The following is a 26852-nucleotide window of genomic DNA, read 5'->3' on the forward strand; positions in this document are numbered from 1 at the left end:
ATGAAAGGGAGAAAATTTTCAATTGTTAAAATAAGTATAGAATTTATCTATTTTATGAAACAAAATATGGATAAATCTTAACTTTGATTTAATTTGCTATACGAGTATAATATATACTTACTTCATTATATTAACAGAACCATCGGTGTAATCGTACAATCCATACCTCATTGAAACAAATTTAAAACACGGGAGCACATTTTAAAAGGAATTTGTTTCAAGGAAGTGTTACATTGGAAAAGTGTTCGGTTGGGCTATTTAATCGTACGTATCTCACTATCAATGTAATTTAGTATACAGAACTAGAAATCATATATAAAAATATAAAAAGTTTGTTCTGTTTATTGAATAAATTGATCTTTTAAAAGAACTTCAGTTTCTGAGTACCGCATTTAAATACTGTATTAAAAGATATCAAACCATCACTACAATCCTACTAAAAGTTGTGTTTTTGCTCTGAGGAGAGTAGTTTTTGAAATTGTGTTCCATTGTAGAGAAATTGCCGTTGTACATATTTTTTATAATTGTGTGAATATTGGCAGTGTGAATTTGTTCTTGTTTGAAGTACCATTCAGTAGATGATTACTTACATAGATGTTAACATGTACGCTATGTCTATTATAGTAAGATGGAATTTCCATTGCGACTTATTTACAATTCAACAACAGAGTCAAATCTTATTCGCCATCCTTTGTTCCTTCACTTTTATTATTTTCATAATACGTGCTTATAATCAATCTTTCGGTTTCCAGTTGCTACAAATATGTATTAAGGTGCATTTCTATTAATTTTCAATGTCCCCTTTACCTTATTTTTCAAGTTTCTCCATCCTCTTTTCCTTTTACTACCACCAGATTTCTACTCCATATACTAATTTAAATGTTGGCCCGGCCTGGCCAAGCGTGTCAAGGCGTGCGACTCGTAATATGAGGGTTCGCATCCCCGTCATGCCAAACATGCTCGCCCTTTCAGCCGTGGGGGCGTTATAATGTGATGGTCAATCCCACTATTGGTTGGTAAGAGTAGCCCAAAAGTTGGCGATGGGTGGTGATGACTAGCTGCTTTCCCTCTAGACTTGCACTGCTAAATTAGGGACGGCTAGCACAGGTAGCCCTGAGTAGCTTTGTGCGAAATTCAAAAAGAAAAAAAAGAGAAAATTTAAATGTTACGCCATCTGGCGTATCTTTAATCAATGACCAGTAGATCTTAATTTTCGAAGTCCTCTTCCTTGTCATCAAAGTTTGCACTCTCAACTGAACAGCTGCATACAATACTAACTGTACAACACCCACATACCTTTCTGCGCCATTTTTTTAAGTTGGTTATGCAGCTGGGACAACTGTTTGCTACATCAGGATGAGTTTTCTGGAATCGGATGGAAAGATTCTAATAATCCAGTTGCATCTGTAATCCTCACATTAAGAATTAGCGTAGATCTAACAAGAATAGGACCATTAACCTCCATGTGAAATACTGGTCCAGCAACTTTGTTTTTTCGTTTTACTTTTACGTATATGCTTGAAGAAGTGTATTTGAAACTAAAAAGACTATAATTAAATTAACAAATTTATTATTTAATGCAGTTACCAAGCAAATAAAAGTTCCACTTTTAAAACGTTAAGCCATGACTTTTGTTGTTTGTTTTAATTCGAAAATTTTCCTGTTTATATACCACATATGGTTGTTTTAGAATCTTTTCACAAAGCTATACAACGTCGCTACTAATTTTGAACTCCTAGGTTAGAGCAGGGGTTCCTACACGTAGTCAACTAGCAACTGCCCCCTTTCAAAGTTTTTACAGTATTGGTGGATTGGTAGACTACTTCATGCTAAAAACAATTTTATAATGTGTAACTGGTGTATAATATACGTATTTTACCATCTCTTCAGCTTGATTCTAATTTTAAGAAATAAACAAGGAAAAAGACATTTAAATATAGAAATTTCTTTAAAAATCTTACGACTTACTTTAATGTGAAGGATTATACTGCTTTGCTGAAACAATCTTGAACCTGCTGCAATAGGACTACCACCTGTGTTACTAGGCCTGTCAATACGCTTGTGGTTTTTCGTTAGGCTAGACTTAAGCCACTAATCAATAATTTCATGGGTAACTTACAAAACGTCAAAAACCCTCCAATCAAGCTAGAACTCACCGTTACTGGCACAAATAGTAACTATTGTAATAGCTATTAATTGGAAATTAACTGTCGTTTTTTACAATCGATGCCAGGGGCACAATGAATTTACATAATTTATGTTAATTAGAATTATTAAAGTGGGATTTATTGATGTATTACTACATCAGTTTTATAATGTCTTAGCATTTGATTTTATTCGTTACTATAATAATAAGTTGTAATTTCACAAATGTAATGTATTTCTGCGAACCACCTTAAGTACTATCGCGAATCTCCAGACCACAGTTTGGAAACCTCTGGACAAGAAAGAAGACAGCTAGTCGATAGTACTTGCCACCAACATTTGGACTGTGCTCGTATGACCATCATTCTGGTAAAGTACCCATAGTGCCAAAAGGCGAAGCGCGTTTTTTAGCGATAGATAGAGTGAAAGACTGTAGAAGTTATTATCCGAAATGGCAGGTTAAATAATGCGACTTGTCTTGTTCTTTGATGTGGTTGCCAGAAAGGCAAAATACTACTTAAAAGTAGTGTTTTTATATTCCTAATCCCAGTCCTCTTTCTTCGCTGTTTTCGTTTTCGAAACTTATATAAAACGCAAAATTAAATCATTAAATGGCATATATGTGGGGCAATTAATAAACTTTATTAGAACAATGTAGTTTTGGAAAAACTTAAAAATACACTGAGATTAGGGCCTAGGAAGCGATTAAACTACGTAAACCTGTGATGCTCGCGTAACACGGTCTTTCAAGTAGAAAAATCAAATTAGACGTACTAACTTGAAGTTTGAAGAATACCGAACTATGGACTATTAGTTGTTTTTGAAGTTCGCACAAAAGTACACGAGGGCTATCTTCGCTAGCTGTCCCTAATTTAGCAGTGTAAGATTAGAGGAAAGGAAGCTAGTCATCACTACTCACCCGCCAACTCTTACCAACGCGTAGTGAGATTGACCATCATATTATAACGTCCCAAGGCTGAAAGGGCGAACATGTTTAGTGTGACGGGGATTCGAACCAGAGACCCTCAGATTACGAGTCGAGTGCCCCGATCACCTAACTATGTACTGAATGCCCAAATTCTGAACACTGTGCTGATTTAATAGCCATGAAAAATTAGGAAAAAACCACACAATGGATGAATACTTCATTAGTTAAAAATAAACGAGATCTCTAGCTTGAGAGCTACTGCTGAAAAGAAAGAACAAACAGATAATCGGGTGGAGGATGGGTATATGGATGCACATAACTTATGACACTCGTATGACTAAACTCCCTACTATGAACCACTATTCTGTGGTTCATAATATTATATGCAAGAGATGCAATGAGCTAAAGAGCATCAGGGAGTTTTTGCATCTATGTTCACATTAAAAAGCAGTTTTCTCTTCCTTGCGTTTTGGTCAAGGTATTGAGAGATAATGCTGTATGTGTTGCCCATAAGAAAAATTAGCTATATTATTATTTTCTTAATAATAGTTCCTAGACACAACTGTTCCAGTATGAGCTATTCATTATTGATTAAATCGCCAGTTTGGTTAAAATTTATCTATTAGTTGGCGTGTTAGTATAACTTGACACTGATGTATATATTATACTGCTTTTTCTTAATTATGCAACCTATCCTTGGACGACCTGAAGAGAACTCACGGACCGCCGTTGGTTCACAAAGAGAATGAGAACTTGGTGTATTTCATCTGGAGGTTAAAAGTATTTTTCTAGATGTGTCTATTAGAGTATTCTGTAAAAAGTATAATGTTTACCGATATGCCTTGTCACCATAAAATGATTTCCTTGAACCTGTTATTATCAATTTGTGTTAGTTTAAAAACTTCAGATTGATATGCTTTAACGTTCACAAGGAAGCTGCTGGGGTATCTAGAAATGGTCCAGGCAAGCCTATATAGTAATGAACCAGTCCCGAGATCCTAATACAGCCAAAAACGAGTTTCACTTAGTTTATTATGAGCGAAACCTCTGTGGTCTGTCTTTGAGAATAAGTTTTGGTTTAGATTTCACTTCGTTCAGGTAACTCTGCAAATTCGCATGGATTCTGTAGCATTTAAGATCACAAGAAACAAAACTTTCGCCGAGTTATAACGTAGACAAACAGATCATTGAGACACCATAGCTTATAGCATACATTTTAAAATTCCCCTATTCTTAGAAGCTTTATGACACCTGCTTGGGACGTAATGGGCAAAATGCGAGTGTTGGAATACAAGAATTAAGTACAATACAAAAACAAGCCACTTGGTAAACCGCATCCTGTTAGGTTGAGTGTACAGTTCACACGAACAATGAATTGCCATAATTGGAAAAGACTCACTCTTTGGTTCAAGTTAAAGTTCACCACTTCTTTTGTGATATTGAGCCCTTGTTAGCGCTAAAGAAAAAAGAGCGATTCTTAGAGAAGTTTTAACAGTATATGACTTAATTTCCCTAGATTTCGGTTTATTAATATGTATAAGAATGGGTTTCATCTACTTGTCAGTCACATTTTAAACGCGGTTTTCTAAAAAGTCATTAAATCAGTGAGAATCCTCAATAGCAGCGGCATTTGAAATTCTTTTAGGCAGAATTAGAGAAAATTAATCTACGAGACCTTTTTCTTCGACTTTTTATTAACTATTTTTGTGCGTCAACGACACTATATTGTGGAGAGCGCGTATACCAATTCAATCTTGTTACTCATCAGGATCTCTACCAGCCCACCCTCAAATTAAAATTCATTAAAGCAAGATTAGAGTAAATTAATCTAGGAGATTTTGGATGTGGTCAAATTCATCAGTTGAAAGAGATTTAACATTCCGAATCCAAAACTCTCATCAGATTTCAAATCGCTCAAGAGATGACGGAGCTATGAGCTAAAAAGTTGTACTTGAAAAAACAAACAAACTCGGAGCTTTTCTGTGAGCTGTTATGTCGAGGCTAAAAATCCAACAGTTCTAATTACTGTTACAAAAACTTAAAGTGATTCTACTGCTGCACAAAAGGCCGTCTTGGTTGTGGCTTATAGAAATTAAAAGATATGTTTGAAATGTTTTCATTTTACAAACCACCCGTAATGCAAAAAAAACAAAACAAACACACAAAACAACTTAAAGGCAATATGAATAATTGATTCATACGTTGTTTTTTCTGTTTTAATTTTTATAGTTACCTAATTTTCGATTAAAAATTAATAATAGTAACCTTTAAAAATCTGAGAGAAAATTATTTTCATACGATACCATAAATTGTTTGTTTTAGATCAAACCTACTGTGATCTATCTGCTGTGACCCCGCAGAGAATCAAAATCCGAATTTTATCATACAAATTTGTAAACGTACCGCTGATCCAACAGAAGACACTGTCTTACACAATAATAAAACGTTATTCGGCTCATGTTAATACATTTTAATTAATATTGGTCAATATATTCGGTTGGTTACATAATTGCAACATAAAATTTAACATTAAGAACAGTACATTTATTATCTAACCATTTTGTTTGCCACTAGACAGAAACACTATGAAATGCATTTTAAATCCTACAGTTGTAATCTTAGATCACGACAGAATAATCAGTTGATATAAAGAAATTAATTACGCTTTAGGGATGAAATATATGTTGGTTATATATACGAATATAAGTAGATAAAATTTATTCCATATTAGTTTTAAACTTTATGAAAGTTAAATGCGACTGTAAGAGACATTTATTTTCCACAACGAGAACTCGAATTTGATTGCTCTCGTAATTAAGATAATCAATTCATGTGTAATTAAATTCATTTATAACAGTATTGAAGGAAAACGTGGTATGAATATAGTTTTTATGGAAAGTTAAACTGACGACAACAATTTCACACGAAATTTTGTTTTTGTTACAAAAAAATTCGGCTTAAATATATTTTGAAAAAACAATTGTAGGAAGACATATACAGATTATATATATATATTACTATTGCAAATTTAACAATATCTGACATTAGGGTGGAAACTTCCTAGACAATTTTAAAGTTATCATATATTCTGGTAACAGTGTGGTTACATAAAGTTACTTACGTTGTTTATATTTACAAAAATACTAATTTTAACTCTAGTATTTATCTAAAGTTTCTTGGATTCTTCTACTTTGTTTATTTTCTAGCCTGTAGGGAAAATGTAAAAAGATATTAAATGCAGAAAGAAATGAACAAGTTTTTAAAATTTAAAATAAATTAATATTCATGTTTATAAAAACGTTTCATATTTAAAGTTCAAAGATATAATATAATTTTACTTTTTGTTTGTTGGTAAGCAGAAAACTACACAGTGTCCACCACGAGTATTAAAATCCAGCTTTTAATAGTGAGCTTTCAGACTTACCACCTACCCATTGGGAGGAGGGCATATTCTTAATTAATAATATAGATATAATTACAAAATAATCAGAATCAACGATTGAAACTCGTCACTGAACAAACAAGCCCTTTCAGCGACGGATGCGTTATTATGTGATAGTCAGTTTTACTATTCTTTGATAAAGAGTGACGCAAGAGTTGGCGGTGGGTGATATTGAGTAGCTGCCTTAGGGGCAGCTATTGGAGATAATCCTCGAGAAATTCGTTTACAAAGTTGGCATTGTATAAAAACAGTAATTAATTCAGATGTCAGAAAAGTTGAATTTATTGTTGATTTAAATACAATGAAATTACAATAGCCAAGAAGTTAATTCATTTCAGTCAGTGTGAGTTTAGACTGCGAGGGTATTGTTCTATTGTCATTATACAAGCACTTAGGACCGGACTATCAGTTCTTTATTACTACGTCACATACTTTATGATAAAAGTGTGTGTTCATGAAGAATCGAAACACAGTAAAAGGTTTGATACAATCTGTTACACTGCTTTAAATCTAGCAGTTTGATAAAGTCTATCCAAAACGGTTTTCACCCACTTTCTAATAACGCTCACAAAAAAGGGTTATTTGTATGCAAAACAACTTCCTTGAGAAAGTTGAGGTTCCTTGCAAAGTTATTCTCGACTTAACATTTTAGTACCCATTATAGCCCGCGCGGAACAAACCAGAACACGACGACTTTTGGTGTATCAAAGAAACTGACACTATTCTTACCAGAACTAGTTGTGTTATACAAGAATAAGAAAATATTGGAAAGGAATAATCTACAAACACGATTTAATTCTATTTTGTAACCACAGAACAGACTACGTACGAGTCGTGCCTAATCTTGGAGATAAACACTGACTTGATGCTCAAATCCTTTGTAATATAACTCTAGGCAAATCTAAGTTTTAAACTCGAGTTTATTATGTCCACCCCAGAGGGCTTCAGCATAGATATAGCAAACGCATGTTGGAGTGCAGAGATTGGTTTGAATTTCACGCAAAACTACCAGAGTAGTCCCTAACTTACAAGTGATAGAGTAAAGAAAAGACAGCTAGTCAACACCAATCTCCGCCAACTCTTGGGATATTTGTTGCCAAAAAGAGATACATAGGGCTGAAACCAAACAACGTTTACACTACCATGTCTTGTAAGTAAACCTGTCATCTGAAAGCGCGAAGAAAAGTTTTCGATGGAATTAGAACAGTAGGGTTGATCATCACATTATGTCTCCGCGGCTGAAAGGGCGAACACGTTTAGCTACGAGGTGTCGAACGCCTTGACATGACAGACTGGGTGCAGTAATGTTAAGATGTCCAAACAGCAGTTCAACGTTGTTTCGAGTAAACACGTGCGGCAATAAAACGTGGTTAATATATTTATTTGCACGGTTAAAAACCTCTTGTACTTATGGAGGTAATATATACAAACTTAAACAGATACGTAACAAGGAAATTAAAAGTGGGAGCCCCCAAGGCTTATTTTACAGAACGAAGCGAGAAAATGTGCTCACTCATTACAGCCAACGTTCAGGGCTCGCCTTATAGTTGTGGAAGCTCTCGAGTTTTGAATTAAATTGAATACATCTTCCAGTTACTCTGGAGAGTAATTTTCCTGAATTTAAAGATTAAAAAGTGAGGGGGAAGTGATTCCTACGTCACTGTTAGGTGCAGACATTAATAAAACAAACCAATTATACGATTGTTATCTGCAACAACGTTCGATAAACAGCGCAATAAAGCGAATCTCAAGTTATACGAGGTAATGATAAAATAAATTAACTATACGTTAGCCATAAACGTCTACAAAACTATAAAACAACTCTATGCCTTATCTAAATATAACAAAATAATGTTTTCTTTCTATCTTTTGTAGAATTCCAAAACTGTTAAATTTTGTGTATGCTTCTGAAATACGCAGTTTAAAAACTAACGAAACGTTTAGTCACTTGAAAATAAAAAAAAATGAAAGCACGAAGTAGTAACGTTAAACACACGACACACAGCAACCTAGAATTTAAATAATTAAATGAAAACTGATCTCTGCTTATAAGTAATATGATCGACTACCTTTTTTACTGTAGATATTTATAAACTTTAATGCAGTGGTTGCCAGAATCGGCAATGACAACAGTACCGTCAGATGTCGTTGCTAAGCCTTGTGGTCCATAAAGCGGGTTTCCATTGGTGTTAACGAAAGACAAAAAAGATCCGCTGCTGTCGAAAACCTGAAACGGAACAAGTAACTTCTACAAATATTAATTAAAAAAACAACAACATTGCAATCTAAACCACATTTGATATACTTTTCTTTTTTCAATCATTACAGCATATTTACTTGGTAATAACCTTTCCCACATTGGATATGTCTCATATTTGTTATCTATACTTTTATTTAACAAGGAATTTCTCTGTTTGGAAAGTTGATAATTTTATGGTAATCGTGTACGTCTACAGTAAGTTTCAGGTTTATTGGCCTGCGAGATAGATTTTCTGATGTATCAAGTTAGGGGTTTATTAGATAACCACACGTAAGAATATAAATGTGATAACTTTTCTCGCGACTTGGAGGTAAAAATATTGTCTACCCGAGACCCTGCAATTGTATCTGTATATCACAGTAAAGAAAACCTACAACTCCATATAATAAATCAACTATGGATGTGATACACCTTAGTTTCAAATTTAATGAATAGCTTTACAAAGATTATTTTTTTTTTGGGGGGGGAGTGGAAAGAGGTTTCACTGTACGTTACCTGAATACGACTGTTTCCCCAGTCAGCAACTAGAATGTTGTCTTGGTTGTCAACAGCGACACCTGTCGGGGCGTTAAACTGACCATTACCTTGGCCGCTGGATCCAAAGCTGGAGATGAAATTTCCTTCACTGTCAAATACCTTAATACAGTGATTATGAAAATCGGAAACCACCAACTGATTTTTGCTATTTACAGCTACGTAGTGAGGACCGGCAAACTTCGTGTTGCCCATTCCTCTCGACCCAAATTTACTCAAGAGTTTTCCGTTTTCTTGAAATACTAGAATATTACAAGCTTTGTTATCGACAACTATAACATGCCCATCGTAATCGACTGCCACTCCTTTAGGACCAAGAAGCTTTCCTACCCCTAGACGACCCAGGAATTTGCCGGAGGAATTGAACACACTAACCCATTTATTCTCATAATCTGCGACAATATAGTTTCCGGACTGGGTGACAGCGACGCCTGTTGGTCTCTGTATCTGGCCAGCACTTCTTCCTTTTGTTCCAAAGCTCAGCTTATGGTCACCTCCCGGAGAAAACACCTGAATACATTGGTTGTTGCTGTCGGTTACAACGATGTGTCCGATTTGCGTTAAACAGACTCCTTGCGGATTAGTGAATTCTCCCTTCCCACGTCCTTTGTTTCCTATTCTCCTTAAGAAGTCATCTTCAACGGGATTCTTTCTACACAGTGACGTGTTTGACGGATAACTTGGAGGTCGTTTGATCGCGCGTTGTCGCACTCCCGTCGTCCTAGGAATCTTGGAACTGATTGGACGATCACTCGAAGAACTACCGTCTTCCACACACGCTTTAACTTGATACGGGCTTCCTTTTATGTCTTTTCCAAATAACTTGATGGTCAGCTTATAATGACCCTCCTCCGAGACTGTATAGATTAAGTCGTAACTCCCATTCTTTTGTGCTATCACTTCCGGTCTTAATGACAGGGCAGTGTTTGCCGAAACTATCTCCGTTTCGATCAAAGCATTTCCCGTTTTAACCATTTCCCCGTGTCTGTTTTTCGTAACAATGTTCACAAACGTTGGCTTTCCCACAACGCACTGTTTCAGCCCCTCTCCGGAGGCCGTCGTCTCGTGTGCAACAGCACTGTTCGTTCGGATATGTCCGAAATTTTCTATGTTCGTTTTGATTAAGTTTAGATTCTCTCCTTCGAAAACAATATAGCTATTCTCTTCGGGCGCCCTTTTTACGACTAATTCGGAAAATTCTTTTAATTTTTCCGCTATTTGCTTGTTCACCAATAGTATCTCGGTTTCGTTGCCATGTGCGAGAGTGTTTTCCGTAAACTCGCAGCTATTTGCTAGGTTATTCAGACATTGTTCGAGTGATTCTCTTTGTTTGAAGAGAATTTGTTGTTTTGATCTGTGACAGTCTTCCAGTTCTTTCAGTAGAAACGACTTCCTCATCTGAACCGCTTCAATTAACGAATCGAAACAGAAAGAAACTTCTCTTAAAACATCCGAGTGTTCTTGCGATAAGTCATGTAAGGTGGAATTTATTACTTCGATAGCTTTGTTTAAATTTGGGACCTGCAAATATGCTTTCCGAAGAAGTACTTTTAAGGCATTCCTTTCGTCCTCAATAGCATCTCTTAATCTCACGGTGCCATGGCCACAATGTTCGATATCTGTGCACGTGACACACACAGCCGTTTCGCAATTGCGACAGTAAAATCGAAGAGTCTGACAAGAATGTTTGGGACACATTAGCGACGGGTTGTCTCTGTTCAGTTCCTGTTCTTCCAACAGAGCCAGTTCGCCGATAGAAACGATCATGTTGTCGCAAGATGGCGACTCCTCCTTATGTGCACCACAGCAGGTGTCACAGAGGAACTGGTCACAGGGCTTACACTTCCGCACCCCTGGTGTTTGACATTCTCTGCGTTGGCAAACAGCCGGTTGTTCTAATAGTTCCATGAGATCAGCGATGAAGAAATTATTTGGGAGATCTGGTACTCCTTGTTTCGGTAGAATTGATTGTTGCCGACAGATGGGGCAAGTGATCGTAAGGCTCTCTGCTGGGATGTATAGTGACAAACAACTTTCACAAAACGTGTGAAGGCAAGGCAAAACCTAAACCACAAAAGATTAGAGAAAACATAATCAATAATTGATCTCAATACATCGTTAGATTCACAACCAAAAGGTATAGCTATTGCACAAAATTCTATATACTTTTATTTTCAAACTGAGATAGTTTGCTTGTTTTTAATTAAGCACGAAGCCACACAGTGGTCGATCCAAGCTCTGCTACTACGGGTATCGATACCTAGATTCTAGCGTTGCAAATCTGCAGATATACGAACTGAAATTATTATTTCGATGGAAAAGCTTTTGAAGGTTTGATCTTAAGGGCTCCTAGTTTTAAATAACACTTGATTGCACATTATCGTTTCGAGGGACTTACAAGTCCAACTACAATTTTCTCCTACCCCGTAAAGGCCTTTCTTGTGTCCTAAATATTATGCATTTGTAGCTTTTAACAAAATAGGGTAAGTTTCAATTTAAATTGGTTTAAATTTTTGGTTTGGGATGAAAGAACTCCAACGTTTCCGTTACAACCCACCTACTTAATTAAATCGGAAGCTGCACCATGTCAAAACGATGGCACGTGAGGATATTTCCTCTGATTGTACCACACCCGTTAAAAAAAGAAAGAAAACAGTTTTCACAACAAGTCCAAAAATAGTTCCTCTGTCCAAGTGCTGTGGGGGCCTGGCATGGCCTAGCGCGTTAAGGCGTGCGCCTCGTAATCTGAGGGTCGCGGGTTCGCGCCCGAGTCGCGCCAAACATGCTCGCCCTCCCAGCCGTGGGGGCGTTATAATGTGACGGTCAATCCCACTATTCGTTGGTAAAAGAGTAGCCCAAGAGTTGGCGGTGGGTGGTGATGACTAGCTGCCTTCCCTCTAGTCTTACACTGCTAAATTAGGGACGGCTAGCACAGATAGCCCTCGAGTAGCTTTGTGCGAAATTACAAAAGAAACAAACAAACCAAGTGCTGTGGATTAGTTGGCACGCGTTTAAAATATGCACTATACCATTTACAGGAAAGTCATGATAGGGCCTGGAACTTAAGACACTAGACCTCATAACACAGTTCAAGTACTTAAACTGAAAGTTCACAACTTCTGGTTTAATAATATTAATCACCACTGTAAGTTGCGACTGAAAAAATAGAAATCTCATCATAATTCCATCAATTAAAGTTACGTTTTTCTTATCATATATCTTGGAATAACTAGCACCAATTTAATTACAAAGAGAAACTTAATAAAGAACTAAGTTTCATTCTGAAATATCTATCCAATAAATCAACAAAACATTAAAAGGAATCATCATTCAGTCTTGAAGGGTGAAATGCTATATTTTACAAAGAAATAACAGACAAGCCACATTTGCTTTATTTGGAATTTTTCGGAAAGCTACACGAGGGCTATATGCGTTAGTCGTCCCTAGTTTTGAAATGAAAGACTAGGAGGAAGACAGCTAGTCATTACTTTCCACAGTTAACTCTTAGGTTACTCTTTTACCAATGATTAGTAGGATTGATTGAACGTTATAAAGCCCCACTACTGAATGGGCGAGCATGCTTAGTGTGACGGGGATTCGAACCCGCGACTCTCATATTGGGAGTCGTGTTATGACGGACCATTATAAGTCACAAATGTATATAGTTTTAAAACAGAGAGTAGTAATGGGTAAGTTAAATAATAATTACAGTAAACATTTTATGTGTCGTTGATTTAGACCGATCCACAACCTTTAATAGGAAAGCTTTTTCTTCTTTTTTAGACCAAAGCCACACTGGGCTGTTTGTGTGTCCATCGAGGGGAATCAAACCCTGGAAATTAGATTTCCAACTTTGTGAACTTACTGCTATCCCAACGGATGACGTAACAGGAGTCGTCTTGTGGTTTAATGGTTTGAATGTGTGTGTGTGGTTTAATGGTTTGTCCCAACCTTGTGTGTAGCGGAATAAATTGTGAGAGACATCGATACTAACACTAAAATGTTCAGTTATTGTATTATATTATGAGATTAATCAACGTTTAAGATCTGTTATAGATCAGAAACAAAAAAAGGTTTAATTATTCACTTTACATCCTACTACACCGGTTCTCTTAAAAAAATATTTAAAGTCATTATTATCTATTACTTACCTATCATTCATAATCCACTGCAAACATCTACTAAAAACGAAAGGTTTAAAGTTCGTTTCATAGTATCATGAATTTATCCAACTTTACAATCTCCGAGATGCCAGTAGTAACAATGGTTCGATTTCATTGGACGATAAGAATTTTCCAACTTTACAATCTTTTAGACATTGAAAGTATTAGAGCCAGCGTATAGCATAACGAATGTACAAGATTTACAATCTGTTACACAACTGTTGGGAAAGCCGTAACGTCTGTTACTTAAACCATACCAGCTCCTGCTGTCACGAGGGGTGCGCAATCACATTCAGTGAATAACCAATCTCTTTTTATCTCGTATCTGCATGGTTATGGTATGGCGTGAATCACCGACTTTAAAAGTAAAGTAAATAAACCCACTCTTATCAAGAGAAAAAAACAAAGAAGTTAGTTAAGTGAGAAGCTATCTATAACTGAACTCGTGCTCACTTGTTCTCTTTTTTTATAGCTTCGTCAGAAATCAAGTACAACAAGTATATATAGCTAATAGGAAGTGAACTCTGGTATCCAGTGGATGACGCGCAAGGTAAAGCAGCAACATAATGCAAAGAGTTTATATTTAGTAAGTCACTTCGAAGAGTTTTACGTTAAAACTTATAATATTTAATAAGTCCGATGAACTTGCAACTTGGAGAAAGGAAAACTAGACGTCAATCTATTTTTAACTGGTTACATTGGTTAAAGAACAGACAGAGAAAAGGAACCGAGTAAGTGCTATAAATATAAATGACTTCAGACAAGTTAAGCCTTAGCACTTAAGTACGACAAGATGTTTAGCAGACTTCTTGTCGAATCTGAAGTGTTATTGCAAAGCGACCGGAAGTTTCTGCAACGTTTGTTTTTAAATTTTACACAAAGCTGCACAAGGGCTATCTGCATTAGTCGTACCTAACTTAGCAGTGTAAGACTAGAGGAAAGGCAGCTAGTCATCACCAGCCACCGCCAACTCTTGAGCTACTCTTTTACCACTGAATAGTGGGATCGACTTCACATTATATCGCTCCTACGGCTATAAGGGCAATCCTGTTTGATGTGATGGAGATTCGAACCCGCAACCCTCAGATTACGAGTCGTGCGCCATAACCACTTGACCATATCGGACATCTGCAATAAATTAAATGAAATGCATTTACCCGGTTTCATATATTATATCGTGGTTTCTCTAACGGAAGGTGTGAATCTCGTCGAATTTATAAACATTCTTTTAAAAATGTTTTGTTCCAAGTTGAACTATATCCTCCACTTTGTTGGTTGCAAGGTTCCTAAATAATAGCAAGAATCGCACACCGAAAGTTATATTCAAAGAAAAATATCATCGATATCTCCGTTCATCACTTATTTATTTATTGGAGCTCCTGAAGGGGCATTCCTATGTATCTCATGTATAAAAGTAGCTTTTTCGCTAAGTTTATTTGCATTACAAGAAAAAGCTTACAAATTGCTTAAAAAACGGTAATTTTTACATGACTTTAGACTATAAAATGTGAAATAAAAAGTAGCATTCCAAGTTACTCCTTTCGACAAATACAAAGTTAGGCTTGTATTTATTTTCTTACAGCTCTCAGTACCAGTCTTTATACACCAGTTTGGAAATTTTGTAGGGTCAAAATGGAAACTATTAGCAGTAGAATTAGCAGCGGGAAACCAGCACAGACTACAGTTAACAGTGAGGATCCACACAGACCTCGTTATATAGAATATTAATATTTTAATTCATCACATTATTTACTGTCGGGGTCCCCTCTGTATTTTACAGAGAAAATTCGCGAGTTTACCAAATTGCTTTAATTTTTTTCACATTAACCTATCAGATAGGTTGCAACCTGAGAACCTTATCGGTAGTGAACAGTATAGAAACAAATCGGTAATTTGAAAGTTAAAAACTTTGATAATCAACTTGGATTAAGCCTTGACCTTATTTAATTGTTTGCATTTGTTTGTTACAGATAAACAATTGATTCCTGCTTCGAAAACCAATGTTAAAAACCATGACTATATGCGGCTTTAGAGAAACAAGTTTCATCAGAAAACAGATATTTTGTTGTTTGTTTCTGTTTGAAGTTAAGCACAAAGCAACACAATTTAATCAGTAGATCGTCTGTTACAGTGGTTTAAAAGTTACTGTTTTGGGAAGTATGGTTAGACCAAATGTTTAGAAAGTGAGGTGTAGGTCATTTTGGATAGATAATTTGAACTTACTGTTTCTGAAAGTTATAATTATCCTTCAATTGGCAGGGTAAAATATTTGTATCGTAAGTATTAGGGTAAACTAAAATATTTGTTTGTTTGAGTGTAGCGTAAAGCCACATGAGGGCTATCTAAGCTAGTCGTTCTTAATTTAGCAGTGTAAGATCACCCACCACTAACATTTGGACTACTTTTTTTACCAACGAATGGTGGGATTGACCGTACATTATAACGCCTCCATAACTGAAATGGTGAGCATGTTTGGTATAACGAGGATTCGAACCCGCGACACTCAGATTACGAGTCGAACGCCTTAACAACCTGACCATGCCAAGCCTTGAAGTAACGGAAATTCAAACCCGCGACTCTCACCATTGCGACTCGAGTGAACTATTCACCTGGCCATGCTGGGCCTAGACTAAAATAATTTGTGTACCAAATTTCAAAAATATTATGGTTATAATGTGGTTGATCAAAATTACCTATAAAAAACAACAAAAACAAGAAAACGAATACAACGGTAATAAACAGAATTGAAACAACGCATTCAGTCGTTTAATGCTCAAGAATTGATTGAGAATATAGTACACAAAATATCAAGTAGAGAGCAACACTAACAGAGTTGGAATATCAACGTATTTGCGAATAAATAGGATATTGCAGGGCAAGATCTACTTGTTGGCTTACGATTTTAGTGTGAAAAGTATGGAATATTATGGATGTGTGTGGTCGCTCGTTACAACTTTGTTGATAAACAAAATATTTTGATGAGACTAGGTAAAAATGTCAGTTTATATATTTGAGACGAATTTCTTTGGAAGGAGAAAAAAAACAACGTGGGCCTAATAATAAAGTTATCATTTTCTATTAATTAATGGGATGAAATTCCACGTTAGACCTAAGTTTTCAGAGTAACTTAATGACTAATAATAATAATAAATAGTTTGCTTACTTTAGGCTTAGTATAGCTATTTCGACACATTCCACATGCGAAGAAATGATTAGCGAAGTGATTTGCTACTGGCCACGGTCGACCTCCAACTGTTAGGCTACTGGACATAGCTTTCAAGTTCTTGGACATCAGAAGACCAAAAGGCTGGTAAGAGCAGGAAGGACAGGTACTAGTAATGGGAAAGTAAAGAGAAACGCTATCAGTGATATACATCTGAGCTCCTATTTGAACATACTTATTTCAATGGATATCAAATGTAGGGCAAGTCATGAAAATAAACAAATATATATTACATAAATAAAATTCTGAAATAATTGATTTATGTAAATATTTATATGGGATTGAAATACGTTTACTTTCGATGCACACGAAACAAATGGAGCAAGAAAACAAGCAAAACGAACATCTTAATATGATATTACTTTTTATAGGAGAAACGTTCGGTTTCCTGTAAACAAATATAATTAAGCACTTCTATAACAGAATTATTCTGTGCGAATCCTGTATACATATAAATATATTTGCAGCTTTTGATTCTTCGTAAAATATTTAATTCGCTTTATAGAATGTAATTAAACTACTACTTTCTGCCCGGGAATCAGAACGTTAACAGCTTGAATGAGCTATTCTTGGAATTACCACAATTAAATAATAACATTCAGAAAGTGCATCTTGATTTATAGGTTTTTTACATCTTAATCCAGAACATACTACGTTACTGCAATTTTAAGACTAAAATCATAATTTAATTCACGGTAAGTATGGCTTTATTTAAATGTTGCCTCCAGTGACACAGCGGCACGTCTACAGACTTACAACGCTAGAAACCTGGTTTCGATACTTGTGGTGGACAGAGCACAGATAGTCCATCATGCAGCTTTGATGTTTAACTTCAAACAAACAAAATGTTTAGATGTTTCAGAGATAACTTTGTTTCTGTATTTATAAAATAATACTGAAATTCAGAGGATGTGTAGTTTTATTTCGACGTTTTTTAAAAGTTATTTCGGAATAATTTATGTGGCTATAAATACTAATCCTACAGTTGAACTTTTTTTTTTAAGTTTTATTATACAGGGTGTCCATAAATTATGCACCCCATTATAGGCCTTTATATATATATATATTTTTTTTTTTTATAGGGGCTATCTTAAAACAGTTTGCGGCAATTAATAACACAACAAAATTTTTTTTTCTATATTTCGCACAACGTCGACATAAGTCATGATTCTTAATGTTTGGAACGAAATCATTTACCCCCTTGATGTACTGCATGCTACCAATGGGGCTCACGCGGAAGATTACCGAAATCTGGTTTACCTAATTGTTGACTGAACTGTGGTAGTTCACTTAATGAAACAAAAATGTCTTGACTTGTGTTATTAATTGCTGCAAACCGTTTTAATAGAGCTAATATAATAGATAGTGTGTAAAGCTTATAATGGGGTAAATAATTTATGGACACTCTGTATTATAGCGTTATTCACTGTCTTTTACGGTCTCTAAGAAATTTATACAACTAATACTGGTAATGAAAAAACAATCCTTTTAAAATATTTTTCTTCGGCTTAAAAACTGTATTTTGTAGACGTTTGTTTGTTATTATACAACTCGAATTATTTTTCAAGTGATAGAAGATAAAATATTGTAATATATAAAAATAATAGAACTCGCTAGTCTTGTCTCTAACGACTAGACACTGCCATTTGTGGTTTAGTTATAAATAACTAAAGTAAATAAAAATATTTCATAGAGATATAAGAATGAATAATTTTACACAAAAAGTTAACTTTGGTACGTGTTGTGCTGACGTGCCATGTGTTTTCTACCATTTCATTTTAACTGTGTTTGTTCCTTTGTCGTACTCCGAAGTTTTGTATTCTAATTGTGGTAAATGGAGAGCAGGATCTATTGAAAATATAGGCAAATGAAAACGAGGCCAAAGCTTAATTTTACATTAAATAACATCTACATAATAACCACGTAGTCTAGTGCTGCATCAGTTTTCATTGGCCAGTTTAAGTGAATGGTTAAGTAATGCCAATCAATGTAACTCCACATTACGCAAAATGGTATAATATACATACGTACGTTTACTTACTGCGAAATAAACACGTTGTTGTATTTTACTAAATAAGTAACTTTTGATGACTAGGCGACAATTTCGCAGCTGAAAATCAGGTTTCGACACCCGCGGTGGGCAGAGCACAAATAGCCCATTGTGTACTTTTGTGCTCGCAAAAAAGAAATTAAAGAATAAAACTCCGCATTCTGCTCCGAGGCTCAGATGTTACTGTGAAGGCTTATGACTCTAAATATCAGGTTTCCATACCAGCGGTGGGCAGAGCGGAAATACACTCATTGGTTAGTTTTACGCTTAACAACAAACAAAATTGAGCATTCTGTTATTGCTAGTTCAACGAAAAACTTTTGAATAGAAACATGGACAACGAAACTTAGTTTATTTTTGTTTATTCTTACTATAAAGATCAAAACTGTTTCCAGATTAAGAGCAAAACAAGCAACTCGTAGGCATCTCCAAACAATTATTTGGTTCAAAACTTCTCGCACATTCACTCAAGTGCTTTCTGCGTGAAATGTCTCTAATTCTAAACTGATAGAGAGAAGCCAGCTTAGTTAGGAACGACTATCGCCAACTCATGAAGCTACTCGAACGAAATAATGGGATTTAACTGTCAATCTGATGACACACATAGAGCTCCAAATTTTGGAGAATTTCCACATCGACGGGACAAGAACCACAAACTATCAGACCCATACATCCGCATTCTAACTAATAAGCCACGTGCCAGTATAATAGTAAAATTCATAATAAAAACAGATAACCCAAGGTAGAATATAAAAGCCAACTATATATTTTGCATGTTTGGTAGAAAAAAGACAAACCTGTTATCCGAAGTCATGAAAAAACCTACATTTTAGGTGAAAAAAAATAACTATTTCGTATCGGTTAACAACAGTCTAGCTTACAAAATAAAAATTAGAATCACAGAGCAGTTGAATGTTATATCAGCTGATAGACGTTGTGTTAAACAGAACAATAAGAGGAAAACGTATTTGGTCAAACTAACTGCTTTTTCTAATAGGGTTTCACTTTAAATCAGAGGCGCCAATTAGGGTAAGTGGGTGAGGGAACAACCGCCCTATCCAAGCCTCAATTTTTTAAATATTTTTTTAAAATGTAAAACGTATAATAAATGGATTATGTTTAGGGGAAATTAAGATTAATTTATACAAAGTCGATATTTCCATGTTTGTTTTTGTTGTTTCTTTACTCTTACGTATTCAGCTTTGTCCCCCCCCCGCCAACAGTTTCCTGAAATGACGTCACTGCTTTGACTTTTTATCGTGTAATATTCAAATACCAACACAGTAACGACAAATGGGCATATTGTACAGGGTGGCCCGTAAGTCCCTACCCATCCATATTTTGTGTTATTTCCAATTACGCATGTATTATAAATTTGTTTCTTTTTTTTTTCAGAGAAATATGACCGATGTAAGCCCATTTACATTTGAAGAGCGTATTGTGACAAGTACATGAGTGCAAAAATACTTCTGACACCACACAGATACACTGGATACATAAGATATTATATATATATATATATGTATGGGTAGGGACTTACGGGCCACCCTGTACAATTAAACGTAATTTCATGGCTCTCTTGATCAATTATCACTGAAAAAATATATTTGGTTCTTTACACTTTCTTGTAAAGAACAGAAACAAAACGACAATTTACTTTAAATTAGATGTCTTAGAAAAATAGTGCAATATTTGAAAACCACAATACTGACTGTGATGTATAGGAACGCTTGCTTGTGTTATATTACATAATTTGCTAAGATGAGTTGTAATTTTGTTGTTGTTAAACACAAACCTTCAGTTATCTGTGCTTTGTTCACTGCAAGGATATCGAAGGAATAATTTTAACATTACAAGACCTCTGACTTACTGCTAAGCCATTGCAAAGGGTAGGTTTGTTATCAAGTTTATTATTTTCACCATGTTAAAATTTAGACCGTGTGAAAAGAAATTACAAAAGCTACCAGCATCTAATTGATTAATAATAAAAGTTATAAGCCACACCAAATTATTGGTAATTTTATGGCATAATAGTAAAACCATAATGTCAGAATGTATCGTAGTTATACACATCGAAAACAAAAACAAAACCTACCCAACAAAGAGAGTCGCTGTTAGAACAAGAAAGTGAAAAATACAACTGTGGAAATAGTTCAGATGTTCTCCGACAGGAATTTTTCGTCAGAAGGTGAAGCAGATCAAGCTGATGAAAGTTTCAAGGGTTGTACGGTAAGTGATCTAAGTTTTCATGTCGTGAGAACTCCCCGACTATGGAGTTAAGTTTAGTAACTTACTCATACATTATGAGACACATCAACTAGTTCTAAGACTAAACGGTACGTTAAAATTTTCTTCAATCATCTGAAATAGAAAGCTAACAAAGATTAAGCGGGATAAAAATACAAACACGTGCCATAGAACTTCTGAACTTTAAGCCTGAAACAACTTCTGATGATTTTCCGACTTACATTAGGTTTGTTTTGTTTTCAATTGGGCCCAAAGCTACACGAGGGCTATCTGCGCTATTTACATTAGGAAAAAGGTGATAAAACTCTGTCTTGAATCTAAAGTAATCGTGCTTGAAACATGTAATTTTGGTTTGGTTTGTTTTGAATTTCGTGAAAAGCTACACGAGGGTCATCTGCTCTTGAAGTCCCTAATTTAACAGCGAAAGACTAGATGGAAGGCAGCTAGTCATCACCATCCAACTATAACTCTCGGGCCACTCGTTTGCTAACGAATAGTGGGATTGATCATCATATTATATCGACTTTAAGACTGAAATGGCGAGCATGTTGCGTGTCGAGCACCTGAACTATCGCAGTTTAAGAAACGAATTCGAATTTCCAAAACATCGCGATACATAACGATGTTTTCAACATTCATTGCTGAATGGAAAAATATTTAAAAGAAAAAGGAAAAGCTGATTGTGAATTATAAAAATCACAAAATTTAGCAAGACATTAACTGATTACAAATTATGAAGGCCATTTTTGAAAAAACAAAAATAACATTCGTTGTTTTATTTAACATCCATTATGAACTCTGAGGTCGCACCACAAGTATCTATATTTAATTTGAGTCTGATTAAACAAGTATTCATTGCATAACAACTCTAATCAGCCGGTGTTTATAGTGTATATTATTTTTTAAAGATTGTACTCGGTATCATTTATCTGAATAAACAGAAAGCGTTCATAAGAGGGTGAGGCTCATAACCTGATGTTTTTTATAAATATTTATACAAGATAAAATTTCGTGGGCTCTAGACCACAAACAGTTGGAAACATAATTTATTAAAATTAAACCTTTTATTGACATTAGAAAAAATGTATTAAACACGTTAGTTTCCCCGAATTCCACCAAGTATGGAAACAAACCCTACCATAATCTTATTATTTCTAAGGTAACATTATAAAACGACATTCTGCTTTTGATCGTTTTTAAGTCGGATGTATTAATGTATATAAATAACAATCGCCATCTAGCGAAAGAAATAGTAACAAGGAATTTATTATTTAACTACAGATCCTTTGGCTCACGTTTGCAAGTTCTAAGTTTCTTTTCATAGTATTGCGTTTCATATTCAACAGACTTTTTACTGTATAAAATAAATATTTGTATTCGAATTAAATGAAATGAAAAACATTAGGAGTGTGTGTAAAACACGTCTAATTTTAATACATGTACACAAAATTTAATAGTTTACAAATGTTTTACAAAGACACAATACTACGTTAGTTTAATATAAATGTAAACACTTAAGATGTATCTATAATGTTAGCAGTACTGCCGCCTCTAGGTAAGCAAATAAACCAAAATAAACCTTAGCTGATTGCACAGAGCTATCTAAAACATCCAGGAATAAACAGCAAACAAATTTAAGCTTTCTAATAAAATCGCACCAAAGCCTTTTCGATATCGTGTTTACGATACAATATTCATAATCTTCCTATAAACCGTGCAGCGCCCTCAGACGAAATTTTTGTATTGCCGACAATCAAGCTCTTCAAATCTTTGATGACCAGTAAAAGTGTTAATACCCATACCAGCCGTTTTGAGATCCATAAACTGTTCAAATACTAAAATAAAAATGAACTTTAAAAGTTGAAAATGGCCAATTGAAATAATAGTAATCGCATATTTGTAAAAGGTGAGGGTGGATGGGGTGGAGTAGTAGTTCTCTTATAAAGTACAGATAATTCTTTTATCACGATAAAAGTAAATACTCATCTTTATCTTTAAAAGTACCGACTTGGACACTAAAAGGAAAAGATTTGAGGAAAAGCAAGGTAAAGCACAGGCGAAATTGATGCAACATAAGCAGTTCAGTGACCAACACAACCTAACTTCTTTCAGGTATGATTGTGGCCACGTGTTAGCGTTAAAAGTTCAGCATAGTTTCGAAATGTCGCCATTTCAACAAAACTTTAAGAACCAGAAGGTCCATGAAAAAAAAACAAACAAATCCAAAACAACCCACTTTCATAACTTACATAGCCTTAATCTCTTCATATTACAGTTTCATATATTTTTCTCCGTTATGAAATTCATTATCTCTTTATTGTAAGTCATTATTTTAGGGGTAAAGTCAATTTAACTTTGGGGCAATGTAGATCTATCAAAATTTATTGGGGATATATTACGGAGAAAGATCTCGACTTCTCGGACTTTAACATTGTAACTGAGCTAAATCAGATCCCATAGAATCTCTTAATCAATACTGGAGGGTCAGTAAGTCAGCGTCTTTAACAAAGTCCTGTCTGGTTGCGTGAACTAACATCTGAACGTTTATTTATATCTTCAAGTGGGTTTCTCGTCATCACGAAAAGTTGAACGTTTCTTAGCTCATGACTTATTTCGAATATCAAGTTTCTTTTGTACTCGTCGAAGAAAATTCACTTTAGCAACCTATTTTCAAGGTTCAAAAGTTTAAATTTAACCGTACAAATAATTAATAATAATAATAATAATTCATCAATATCTGCACATTCTAATAATAGTAACATATATATTCACATTCTGCATTGCATATATTTGTTAGAGATAAAAAAAATACAATAGAAGGTAAATGTAAATAAGACATTAAAGATTCTCCGAGAGCTCGTTTAAAAAGCAGTAATTCTTAAATAACTTCAAGGAGGTAAAAAATGACTAATTACATGCAAAATACATACATACAGGAAGTTGTAAACATACCTATCAATAGTACAAAATTAGTACAATGACTAATTACAGAAACATACAAAATATATACATACAGGAAGTTGTAAACCTACCTATCAATAGTACAAAAGATGATAGCATGGAAAACGAAAGATAGCAAGCGAGTTGTCGAATACTTTTGATTTTGTGCGAGGATTTTTGTTTTACGTAAACTATTAATAGTACAAAAGATGCCACACATGGAAATCGAAAGATAGCAGAATATTATTTCAAATGTTCTGTATTACCAAACACACCAGCCAAATTGTTTGGCTGCTTTTTGACACTTTAACATGAGCTCTTCTCAGGAATGTTTATACTGGAACTTAGTGTAGGCTAGATCGTGGATGGGAATGCCTCATTGGCCTTCCAACTGTCAATATGTCGTTTCACCAGATTTGCTGTCTTATTGGAAGACAAATCTCTTCCTGTTGAGTCTGGTTCCTGAAGGAAGGGCATGATGAATTACGATTTGCCTTTACATGTCGATAGTCAGGGTGCCATTAGTTCTGTATAGATCACAGACACTTTTTGCTGGAATGGATTCCCAAAGTTCTAGTTATCTCTTCCCCCTTCATTATACTTCACTGTAGATATTGTAAATAGAGGGCGACAAAATTTTCATCTTCCCTGGCGAACAATTTAAAGTTAGGCAGACGACTCCAGGGTGGTTCATTTCTTTTATATATTGTTTGTTTTTAGCCAGTACAGTCTTGTATAATTTTTGTGTGCACAATATTTTTAAGGAGACTTGCACTTTAAACTGTGACAGAGTTAGATCACTATCACCTTAACAAGGCAAGAGTTCCATTGTTGTGACAAGGGGACGTCCGTGTGTGCAGCGCAGTAGTCCTCGATTTGAACAAAATATGAATACAAGGAATTCATTAAAACACCAGCACAGAACATATTGGCCTTTTCGGCAATATCGTAGAGTTGATGAGGGCTTATGATGCGATATTCAGTTACAGCATTCGCTTGGAAAGAGTAACCCAAGAGTCGAGGTGGGTGATGTTGACTAACTGCCTTCCCTATATATACTTTCCTAAAATTAGGGATGGCTACTAAACATAGTCCCGAAGCAGCTTTGTGCGTAATTTAGTAAACAAACCAATGCTGTAAATACACTTGCACAATGTCTGTTTCATCTCCACAAGGGCGTACGTAAAATAAACCAATATTCCATTGAGCTCTAACGAGACGTGGGTGTAAATTACAAGTGTCTCTTTGATTGGCGAGTAAACATACTCCTAAATGACAACTACAACATATCTCTTTTAAACAATTACGCACATACACATGTATACACATTGTATAACCACTCAGTTTTTAACTACCTATACACATATAGGTCTCATTTGTATGTCGAAAGCTTTCGGGATATTATCTAAAAATCTCTTTGGCTTAGTTTTATTTTTTAAACGGGTTTAAAAGCAAATTATCGTTAGAACACTGGGTTACCCCTAGTGTTGTGATACAGTGAAATTCTACGTCAATCTGCCCCATCAATATATTTGTTTTGTAAGTATTTAAAACACAAAGGTTTTTTCCGAGTTCTAGAAAAGCTACGTTTAGATAACATCAAATAACTAGATGTAAGGCTAGATTAAAATATTTTAATTATAATGCTATACCAACCTATAATTTTATGTATCTATTTACGTTTGTGAAAACAGGACTGATACATTTTCTTACCTACGTTTATTTTGTCACGTGTAGAGTGAGCACCACGTGCCTACGTTAGCTGGATAATCAGTGGTTACTTATTACTGCTTTGTGTTATTATTATGAGTAGATATAATCTCTATACTGTTGAGTGTTACAATGTGCAGACTTAAGGTAGCTTCCAATTTCTACATTTAAAGACCCATTTACTAACATTTATTCTTAACACTGATACAACGAATTTACGTTCGCTCCAAAGTTTTATCACTTTCGTCTGCGGCTGCGTTGTCATAATAGCAGTGACGTCAATAATACGGTACATCTTGTACGCTGTATGACACGAGCAGGGTGTTTTGGGAAACTTATAGAACACCCTTTACATTTCTTAAGGCCCAATGTGAAAAGGGATTACCAGAATATGTAGGTTGTCTGCAAATATCACAAACCGAAACTATAATACACATGTATATTACTTATTTTAATTAAAAGAGAGAGACAAAAGATGAATATATACGGTAGACTTTTGACTTCAATGGATATTAAACACACACACACAATCTTTATAAATATATATATAATGTACGTATATATAAGACTGTTTATCCAGCAATACTCTGACTGTAGTGGAAAACGTTTGTATACAAAATCAATAAAAATTAATTCAGTTTACTTATTTATACATTCAAAAAAATAATCGATTTTTATGCTGTGGCTTAAACACAAAAAGTGGCGTAACACGATAAGTGATACAAGTTTTACAAGGTATAAGTGATGAAACGCGACTTTGCTGAGCATAAAATCAGTGATGTAACTGCAAAAGATGACCACCCCGCTTAAAAAGTAAGTTAGCCACCTATATTTATTTTCTTTGTTCGCATTTTAATATTTGTCAGGTCATTCACCATCCTACTTCCATCCACACCCTGAACACAATTAACACATTTATTGTCATTCCATTGGATAGAGATTTTTAATGAATTGGTTGGGTTTGGCTTGTTTTGAATTTCGCGCAAAGCTAGGGCTATCTGCACTAGCCGTCCCTAATTTAGCAGTGTAAGGCTAGAGGGAAAGAAGCTAGTCATCGCCACCCACCACCAACTCTTGGACTACTCTTTTACCAACGAATAATGGGATTGAACGTAGATTATAATGCCCCCACAGCTGAAAGGGGCGAGCATGTTTGGTATGACGGGGATTCCAACCCGCGACCCTCAGATTACGAAGCCAGTGCTTTAAC

At 35.1% G+C, this 26852-nt stretch overlaps 1 protein-coding gene across 6 annotated transcripts; it reads right to left on the reverse strand.

Annotated features, from left to right (window-relative positions):
* Positions 1 to 5528: 5528 nt before the first annotated feature.
* On the reverse strand, positions 5529 to 25879 carry LOC143244355 (tripartite motif-containing protein 2-like). Of its 6 annotated transcripts, none has more exons than XM_076488861.1 (5): positions 25646 to 25879; positions 16636 to 16804; positions 9271 to 11373; positions 8585 to 8742; positions 5529 to 6280 (listed from the first exon to the last, which is right to left on the reverse strand). In XM_076488861.1, exons 2-4 carry the CDS (start codon positions 16762 to 16764, stop codon positions 8590 to 8592), a joined length of 2385 nt encoding a protein of 794 aa, XP_076344976.1. In that variant the 5' UTR covers positions 16765 to 16804; positions 25646 to 25879; the 3' UTR covers positions 5529 to 6280; positions 8585 to 8589. The 6 variants fall into 6 exon arrangements, with proteins under 6 accessions (XP_076344976.1, XP_076344977.1, XP_076344978.1 ...); XM_076488862.1 differs by lacking the exon at positions 25646 to 25879 and adding an exon at positions 24025 to 24123; XM_076488863.1 differs by lacking the exon at positions 25646 to 25879 and adding an exon at positions 20841 to 20957.
* Between the last annotated feature and the right edge of the window lie 973 nt (positions 25880 to 26852).

Source organism: Tachypleus tridentatus, chromosome 2, assembly GCF_004210375.1.
Source record: "Tachypleus tridentatus isolate NWPU-2018 chromosome 2, ASM421037v1, whole genome shotgun sequence".
Classification (NCBI taxonomy): Eukaryota; Metazoa; Arthropoda; class Merostomata; order Xiphosura; family Limulidae; genus Tachypleus; species Tachypleus tridentatus.

Coding starts and splice junctions, on each gene's coding strand:
- LOC143244355 (XM_076488860.1), bottom strand. Junction 11,374..16,635: donor ATAGCTATACTAAGCCTAAA/GTAAGCAAACTA, acceptor TTTGTGGTTTAG/GTTTTGCCTTGCCTTCACAC. Junction 8,743..9,270: donor GGGGAAACAGTCGTATTCAG/GTAACGTACAGT, acceptor GTTCCGTTTCAG/GTTTTCGACAGCAGCGGATC.